The sequence below is a fragment of the Gobio gobio genome (assembly GCF_949357685.1).
Source record: "Gobio gobio genome assembly, chromosome: 16".
Lineage (NCBI taxonomy): Eukaryota > Metazoa > Chordata > Actinopteri > Cypriniformes > Gobionidae > Gobio > Gobio gobio.
The window spans coordinates 2,991,704-3,001,628 of NC_137109.1; the positions used below are offsets into that span (position 1 = coordinate 2,991,704).

General features: G+C 36.3%; 2 protein-coding genes across 2 annotated transcripts in view; one reads left to right on the forward strand and one right to left on the reverse strand.

Moving 5' to 3' along the window:
* The window catches only part of uvssa (UV-stimulated scaffold protein A), a 59,909-nt gene extending 54,201 nt beyond the window's left edge, over window positions 1–5,708 (reverse strand). Inside the window, exons 1-4 of the mRNA XM_079838813.1 lie at window positions 5,575–5,708; window positions 5,084–5,205; window positions 2,467–2,797; window positions 750–870 (exon numbers count right to left, since the gene is read on the reverse strand). Of these exons, the coding sequence (XP_079694939.1) occupies window positions 750–870; window positions 2,467–2,797; window positions 5,084–5,193 (562 nt within the window). The 5' untranslated portion in view covers window positions 5,194–5,205; window positions 5,575–5,708. The remainder of the gene's footprint in view (window positions 1–749; window positions 871–2,466; window positions 2,798–5,083; window positions 5,206–5,574) is intronic.
* A 634-nt stretch (window positions 5,709–6,342) lies between these two features.
* Window positions 6,343–7,233, forward strand: LOC307139631 (trypsin inhibitor ClTI-1-like). Its single transcript, XM_079838676.1, has 4 exons — window positions 6,343–6,518; window positions 6,701–6,741; window positions 6,826–6,935; window positions 7,023–7,233. Exons 1-4 carry the CDS (start codon window positions 6,482–6,484, stop codon window positions 7,066–7,068), a joined length of 234 nt encoding a protein of 77 aa, XP_079694802.1. The 5' UTR covers window positions 6,343–6,481; the 3' UTR covers window positions 7,069–7,233.
* The last annotated feature ends 2,692 nt before the right edge of the window (window positions 7,234–9,925 follow it).

Consider the following 9,925-nt stretch of genomic DNA (forward strand, 5'->3'; position numbering starts at 1 on the left):
GTCAGCGTTGCCTTACTGCGTCATAAATGACTCTAAAGTTTCTTTATCTGCATCGATGGTCCCATGAAGAACCTTTAACATCCATAGAATAGCAAACGTTCTTCACACTAAAGGTTATTTTAAAAGTTGTATACCTTTCTGGGGTTTTATTTCAGGTTTTGATGTCCTTATGAATATATATTTGCGGTATCAAAAACCATCTCAGTATATTTTTACAGCTCCTCTCTCAAGAGCTCTGCTAAGAACAGGTCGATTTTGGCATGTCTAATTAATATTCATGAGCCTCTCTTCTGATTGGCCTGTTGTTTTCTGAGTGACGCACGGCCGGGCCAACCACAGGTGACAAGGGTCATGGCCACTGCTGAGGGAAATGTTCTTCGGCCTTCATGTTTGAGCCGAAATCAGACCTTTCAGCATAGCTTAGCATAGATCATTGAATCTGCAGCGCAATGATTTAGAGTAACGTTTCCAATGTCCGATTTCAAAATGGTTTTCACAGGATATATTTTGAGTTTGTAAGCTTTCGAATGATACCTAATTTCTGATAATTACTAAAATATATGATACGAAAAAAAGGCGAACCTGTGGGGTTAAATGCTAGTTACATAGCATAGTTATCATTCAGTTTTTTCACAATATGGGCCCTTTGAGAACTGAACGCTTCTTTCGAGGATCCTAAGCTTCTTCTAAAACCCACTTTTTGAAGCTGTATTTTCGAGAGGTTGGTGTCAGTAGAGCTGAACATGTACCTTCCATCTCCTGTTTGGCCTTTTCAAGCTTCTCTTTGTAAATTCTTTCCAATCTCTTCTGTTTCTCCTCTTGTCTCTTTCTCTCAGCCAGTGTTCGTGCTTCAACATCATGAAAATCCACCTGAGAGAGACACACACACACACACACACACACACACACACATGTGAGATTAGACATATCACTCGAGTCTTTGTAGCAAATTAAGTAAAGATGACCATAATAAAATACTATTCTTGCTTCAGTTACACAGCTAAACTTGACTGGGACACAATATCTCTTTAAAGGTAGGGTAGGTAGGATTTGGTTAAAAAACTTTTTTTCCAAATTTGTTTAAACTTTCTTTATATATCAATACATAATTAAAATGTAAGTACTCTGAAAAAGAAAGTATGAAAATTGAGTGTCTGTAGACCTCTCACGACTGTTTTAAAGACAGCTCATTATTTCCATTCACTCCAGCTTCTCCCTTCTGGGCTCTTTCCTAAGCCACGCCCCCAAAACACATGAACACGCCCACCGAGATCAGCTGACGCATTATTAACCTGAGACGAGCGGAGAAGAAGTGCATGTAGTGACATCATGTCAGAGTCACATCTAATAAAAAATCTAACTTTATCATTATGAATATAAACAAATAAGATGTCTTTTAGTACTCACTCTCAAGCTAGAATAACGATACTGGTAAAGTTTAAAAAAAAAACATCAACATAAACATTGGAAGAGAATATAAAAACAAACCAAGGGCTGAAATAAACATGCAGGTAAAGATCCCGGTGAACATGGTAGAAGAGTTTAGACAGAGGGTAGTAGCTAAAGCTAACTTCTAAAAAAAGTTCCTGTATGCGGTGTACTAGCTTTTACACATGCATTTTGTTATCTAAAGTTACATTTTGCGAAATTCAACACGACAGCGATCAACTTGAGCTAAGCATATTGAGTATTTATCATCTCTACTAATGGCTCACTAAGTGTTTAACATTGTAACTTTATGCTAAGTAATGTTATGTTAGCTATATTAGGCAGCTACGTGTGCTAGTGAGACATGCTTCATGAAAACATAAACCAAAAAAATTTATAATCAGAATGAAAGATCACCTGTCCAGCAGAAATACAGCCTCTTGAACTCAAACGGGTGCGCCAGGGTTTCACAACAAAATCCGCCCAATTGCTACTCAAAACTAGCCCAAAACAAGCCCGATCGTGTTTCTCCGGTAAAAATCGCGTTTGGGGGGTAAAATATGTGTCTGTTTGGCAGGGCTGCCTGCTAAAATTCGCAAATCCTGGGGCAAAATATCACATAATTGGGGTCGCTTCAACCCGCGGACATGAGAAACAGCCGCGGCAACAGTGTTGAAGTAGCCCTTGGCAACACTGGGGCGCATGTGGGCGGATCCTGAGCAAAAGCGGCGGTTGCCATGGTAACGAGACAGAGTGACAGGCGCCCAAGCCAATCACTTGTTTCGGCCCGGACGAAAATAATGAGCAGTGTTTATTACAGATTAAAAAGTCTAGAGTCACTCGATTTTTATACTCTCTTTTTCAGAGTACTTACATTTTAATTATGTATTGACATATAAAGACAGTTTAAACAAATTTGGACAAAAGTGTTTTAGATCATTCTTACCTACCCCACCTTTAATTGCACAACAACAGTGACGTGTTCAGGGTGCAAACCGGCGTTATTAAATACAGTGGTGACAGATGCAGGTGCAACACCTTTTTAATCTGCTTCAGAAAGTGATATCCCAGAGACAGCTTCTTATACGCCTCTCCGTATGTGGCGTGCCACGACTGCACGGTGTGAATGGCGAGCGTGCGCAGTTTCCGGGCCACCTCTTTGGGTGGAGGCAGCGGCTGCTCGGCGTCCGTCTCAACGCTGAGCTCCAGGAACTGCTGGAAGTTTGTGATGAGAAGAGCTCTGAAGTGATGCGAGCGGCTGAAGATCTCACTGATCATCTGGAAGGCCGAGAGCCGGATCTCTGCGTGCTCTTGGCTCAGCTGGGTCATGATCAAGTGGTAGAAATGATCAATGTAGTCGTTGGAAACTCTGTGGACAGAAAAACGAGAGGGATTTAAAGGGTTAGTTCACCCAAAAATGTAAATTGTGTCATTAATGACTGAGCCTCGTGTGGTTGGACACCCGTCAGACCTCCGTTCATCTTCAGACACAAATGAAGATATTTTAGTGTAAATCTGATGCTCTGAAAGGCCTCCATTGGCTCAACTTTACACTCTCAAGACCCTTAAAAGACACTAAAGACTAAAGTTACAAAGTCCATCTCACTACAGCGGCTCTACAATAACTTTATGAAGACGAGAATAGTTTCTGTGCGCAAAAAAATCCTAAATAACGACTTATATAGTGATGACGATTTCAAAACATGGCCTCATGAAGCTTCGAAGCGTTATGAATCAGTGAGTCGATTCAGCGGTTTGGAGCGTTATGAATCAGTGAGTCGATTCATGATTCGGATCGCGTGTCAAACTGCTGAAATTTGGCGATTCAAACCGCTGAATCGACTCACTGATTCATAACGCTTCAAAGCTTCATGAGGCCGTGTTTTGAAATCGTCATCACTATATAAGTCGTTATTTAGGGTTTTTTTGCGCACAAAAACTATTGTCGTCTTCATAAAGTTATTGTAGAGCCGCTGTAGTGAGATGGACTTTGTAACTTTAGTCTTTAGTGTCTTTTAAGGGTCTTGAGAGTGTAAAGTTGAGCCAATGGAGGCCTTTCAGAGCATCAGATTTACACTAAAATATCTTCATTTGTGTCTGAAGATGAACGGAGGTCTGACGGGTGTCCAACGACATGAGGCTCAGTCATTAATGACACAATTTACATTTTTGGGTGAACTAACCCTTTAACTAGAAGACACACATTGGTCACATGTCCAGTGCTGCTCTATGGACACAAAATGCTGCCGTGAAATTGTTTCATAAATAAGAACTGGTCATTATTTTCTTCTACTCATTAGAAATTTGTAGGGCTGTCAAAAGATTAATCGCGATTAATCGCATCCAAAATAAAAGTTTGTGTTTACATAATATATGTGTGTGTACTCTGTATAATTAGTATTTATATATAAATACACACACATTCATGTATATATTAAAAAAATATTTGCATGTATATACATTTATATAATCTATAATATATATAAATATAAATGTTTTATATATAAAAATAATACTTTTTTCTTAAATATATACATGCTTGTGTGTGTATTTATAAATAAATAATAATTAACAGAGTACACACAAATATATTATGTAAACACAAACTTTTATTTTGGATGCGATTTAATCGCGATTAATCTTTTGACAGCCCTAGAAATTAGGCTTTTATAGGCGTGTATAAAGTGCAATAATGTCATTAATCTCCAAAACACTGCAGTAAAATGGTTTCATGTGAGGATTGCATATAGTATGGGACGTCTCCTATACGAACTGGCCATTAGGTTTTTTTCCCTACTTATTAGTAAGTTTTAATAGTTGTATAATTTGTAATAATGTCATAAATCTCCAAAACACTGCAGTAAAATGGTTTCATATGAGGTTTGCCTATAGTTATGGGATGTCCCATATAAGAACTGGCCTTAATGTTCTTCTACTTGTTAGAAACTAGGCGTTTATATTAGGGCTGTCAAAAGATTAAGCGCGATTAATCTCATCCAAAATAAAAGTTTGTGTTTACATAATATATTTGTGTGTACTCTGTATAATTATTATTTATATATAAAAACACACACAAGCATGTATATATTTAAGAAAAATGTATTATATTTATATATATATTATAGATTATATAAATGTATATACATGCAAATATTTCTTAAATATATACATGAATGTGTTTGTATTTATATATAAATAATAATTATACAGAGTACACACAAATATATTATGTAAACACAAACTTTTATTTTGGATGAGATTAATCGCGCTTAATCTTTTGACAGCCCTAGATTATAGATGTGTATTAAGTACAATAATGTCATTAATCTCCAAAACACTGCAGTAAAATGGTTTCATGTGAGGTGTGCATATGGGACGTCCCCTATAAGAACTGGTCATTACTTTCTTCTACTCGTTAGAAATTAGGCTTTTATAGGCGTGTATAAAGTGCAATAATGTCATTAATCTCCAAAACACTGCAGTAAAATGGTTTCATATGAGGTGTGCATATAGTATGGGACGATCCCTATACGAACTGGCCATTCCTGTTCCGATTTAATCTTTCCCAGAATGTTCTGAATCTATTCACACGTCTTTTTTTTCCTTTTTTTCTAAACGTATGTGAACAAAATCTACCAAAATCTCTCCATCATACTTGCATATTTTCTTCACTTCCTTCATCTTGTCTTGACTCAACTGTGGTTCTCCAGAGGTTGTCAACTCCTCGACCAGTTGTGAGAGCTTATCCCGGATTGTTTGGTCCATCTTGACATAACCCTAAAACAGAATCAGGAGGGTGAAAGTATTGGTCAATGCAACCATCACTGAGAAATATAGTTGCTCCTCTATGTCATCATTATTCACTATTACTTTTGTTATGTAACTGCTGTTAGATAGATAGATAGATAGATAGATAGATAGATAGATAGATAGATAGATAGATAGATAGATAGATAGATAGATAGATAGATAGATAGATAGATAGATAGATAGATAGATAGATAGATAGATAGATAGATAGATAGATAGATAGATAGATAGATAGATAGATAGAGTCTATATGGTGACAGAGAGCTTCTCAGTTAATCTGACTGACTGTATGTGTATATTTTCTCCGTTGAATAGGAAGAATGACACAACACGTACCTCCTCATCCACTTGTTGTAATGAAAAGGCTTTATTAGTTACTGGTATTGAATAAAATATATGTTTCCGTGTGGGAATGAAGTGCACTCATCTCTGTGTCTTTGGTGCGACTGAGCAGGGAATGTAAACAAAGCAAACGCAGCGGTGAGGAGGCCGCCATTTTCAAAATAAAAGTCGCTCTCTGGTGTAAAAATTAACTGAAAACTGACCGAACTAACATTGCAGCAGAAACATAATCGTTATATAATTATTATAAAAATTATTTTCAGTGTAAAGTTGTATATGGGTGTGCCTATTACAGTTACACGGAAATCGCTTATGATTATTAATTCGATTTTTTTTATTATTATTATTATAACATATGAAACAGAATGGCAATGCTATTCCACATGCCAGGGAGCAAGAAAATAATATACCTTTTAAAAAGATTAATAGTTTTTACAGCTTTCTTATTTGAAGAGGCAGAAACCAAACACATGTATAATTTTAACTCTTCCAGAAAAAGATTAAAGAAAGACTTACAATATTTACATTTGTGTACAACATATCTGGCAATAAATGAAATAATATTGAATAAATAAAAAAATATTAATCAGATGCTGCAGACGTTCCTTAGTGAACGTACGTAACAAAATCAATATTCATTAGCCGAGCCTTCCTTCATTCTGATTCGCCACGCTGACACCCACGTCTGGATGTCAGCCAATCAGCGAGGCCGTTTTGTCTGAACGTCGGCGGATTAATGAATATTCAACGGCCAAGTAGGACTCGAGTGACGCACTTTGTAAATGTGTAACTGCTCTGTGGGTGGGAGTAATAAACGGCAATAAAAAGAGCAATAAACGAATCTCACCACACCTGAGAGTGATTGATTACATAGTCAACACATCGCTTTACACAAACAATCATGCTGGGACGGATCTTTCTATTGTTCTGCTTGGCAGGTGAGCTTATAACTGGGTTTGGCTATAAGGAGCGTCAAAGTTGAACGTTTTGGGCATGTTTTGTAACAAAAACGACGTTATTTTTTTATCTTTTATCCTTACTTGTAAGTTCAAACTTCACGAATTATAAAGCAAAGTCTTCATATCACGTGTGTGTGTATGTTTTATGTTCTTCTAAACAGCCTTGGCAGGAGCTGCTGTGATTCCTGATGGCTCTAAAGTGGTGGGTTGATGTATAACATATTATTTATATTTTATTTAACCACTACATGTATTTAATGTTGTGTGTGTGTGCTTCTTCTGACAGCCAAGGTGCTCCGAATACTTCCTTCCCATGTGTACCCGGGAGTATAACCCAGTGTGTGGGACGGATGGATCAACTTACCCAAACGAGTGTATGCTGTGTCTGGGGAACATGTACGGAAAACACACTTCTAATGTTTCAGTGAATGCTCATAATGTTCTCACTAGTGTCCACTGAACCCTTGTTTTGCTGTGTTGTAGGGAGGATAAGGTGAACACACTGATCTCCAGGTTGGGAGAATGCTGAGGCCGATCCACTGGGTTTTATTTGGCCAATGTGACATGAAGGCTGGAACCACATGCTGCTTTTTTAATGGTTTTAATCTTTGAGATGAAGTGTTTGTTTGTTGTCTGTTGTGTGTGTCCTTTTAAAAATTGTTCTAATCCCCCAAATAAAGCTTTTAAGTAGGAATCCGTTGCTTTGTACTTTTTGTCTTGAGTGATATTTCTCAGCTGACTCTGTCAAACATCAAAAAATGGTGTATTAGAACTTGAGATATAATAGCAATTGTTTATAATGACACTAGAATCAAGAGCAAGACCTTTTTAGATGAGGTCAAATGAACATTGTGCATGTTTACTATTTGCTTCAGAGAGAAAGCGGGCACTTTAACGCCACAAAAATACAGTGGACGTTTGATTTGAGTCTAATTTGGCTTCTTTGAGTGACGCAAAAATGTAAAAATAGTCAACATAAACAGCTTTTCAAGTGATGCCCAGAAGTTACAACATCACACTGGATAAACAGTCAAACACAACATTACTCCCACTGCACGGGCCAATCAAATCTCTCGCCTCAGACACGATAACGGCGAACAAACATTGGCCCAAACCAAAACAAGGGGCACTATAAGGGGGTTGAGTATCGTCTTAATATAGAGAATGAATAACAAACCTTTTACAATCATTATAAATACAATTGTTATGCTTTAGTCCTAATTATTACATTTATGTTGTAATTACTTTTACATTTAAATGCTTTAATGGTAACAGCTGACTGACTCAACATTTGTTGACATGGTTCAATTTAGATGGGAAATTTCATCAAGTCCACATTAAAGGTGCAGTGTGTAATATTTATGATCTATTGACAGAAATGCAATACAATACACATAACTATGTTTTCAGTGGAGTATAAAGACCGTTATGTGTTTATTACCTCAGAATGAGCCGTTTCTATCTACATACACTTACAGTGAAGCTGCCATTTTGTGCCGCCATGTTTCTACGGTAGCCCTAAAGGGACAAACTTCTCTACAGAGCGCTAGCTACTCTCTGCTGTCTCAGACGACCACATCTTTGTCCTGTGTGGGCCACCGTAGCTTCTCTATGTACTCCGAAAGGGAGCGGTAATTCACAACCTCACCACTAGATGCCGCTAAACTTACACACTGCACCTTTAATTACCATATTTATGAAACCCTCATATTTAAAAATAAATATGATCTATCAATCATAGGCCTATCATATAATAAAACATCATGTGTATTTGTTACTACTGTAAAGCTGTATTAAAGTATAATGGGATCTCATTTAATGCTTTCAGAATCTTTACTTTTTTAAATATTTCTTGTTTCTGTATTTTTGTTTTTATATTAAGATATTTTATGTTATGTAAAATAATGAATTATTTTATTTATCAAAATAAACAGAACATAGTGCAAACTTTGCTAAAGTGATTGTTTTAAATGAGTATTAGCTTAGACATTCACATATAGTATTTTATTTGTATCAGAACTTTGTGTCTTTTCCCTCGTGTGTCTGTGGGGTTAAAGGCTCCCCTCAACACCTCACACATTTATACGATTTTTAGACAAACAACCACTTTTATGATTTATTTCACACAAGATCTGTTGCTCCATCAATGTTCAATATATTTTTTTTCTGCAATCAAACACTATGGGAGTAGTGAAAAGCATTTTTCTTAGGGTGTGCCGCCCCATTATACCCTAAGATACAACTCATTTAGAACATTACCTTTTTTAATTATGTATACTATATGGTGTTAATAAAATATTATAATTATGATGTATGTTGCAGATATATAGAATCAGCAAAGAAAATGTATTATAATTGGAAATGTACTTTACAGGAGTTAAAGTGTGACAAATGTCAGCTAAATGATGATTCACCCGCTGGTTTGCTGGAGCTGAACATGTTTGCAATGTTGAACGGGCTTTTCTTTTTTGTGAAGGCGTTGTTTTTTTGTCTACAAAGTGTGCCAACAAAAGCAAATTTGGGCCACCCCCTGTGCACGGCCCTGCAAGAGAACAAACATTACGTGTCCCATAGTCTACAGAACTCATATACCCTAAATATTAACAACAGGACAAGCTGTTTTACATTACAAAACAGACTTTTAACGGCCTATGGCTTGTAATCTATTACATTGTAGAAAATGTCATACTTCTGTATAACTTGCGGTTGATTTAATGAAATAGTCTGTGAGTTGAACTTGAGGACTTCCTATCTAAAATATCATTTGTGACCATGGACGACAAAACTAGTACTAAGGGTCATTTTTTATTTTTTTGTTTTTTTTATTTATACGTCATATGAAAGCTGAATAAAGCTTTCCATTGATGTGTGGTTTGTTAGGACAGGACAATATTTGGCAAATCTGGAATCTGAGGGTGCAAAAACATCTAAATATTGAGAAAATCTCCTTTAAAGTTGTCCAAATGAAGTCCTTAGCAATGCATATTACTACTAATAATACAATTATGATATATTTACTGTTGGAAACTTACAAAATATCTTCATGGAACATGATCTAAAGATTTTTGGCATTGATAATTTTGACCCATAAATACCCGTGACACTTATGACTGGTTTTGTGGTCACATATTATGAAAATGCTGTTGTCTGAATATTATTTAACAATGGCTATGTGAAGTCAAATAATATAAACATAATTTATCAAGTCAGGCAAGAAGATCCAAAACTACTGTCCAAGTCCACGGCTACTCTTTGGTTGATGATAATCAAAGTTTAATTTTGTGTACTTTCAGGCCCTATTTGGTTTATTAGTGCCTCATGCAAATGGTTGCAGATATTTATGCCACATATATTTATTTTTTTTATCCTTAAATGAACAGCCTTGG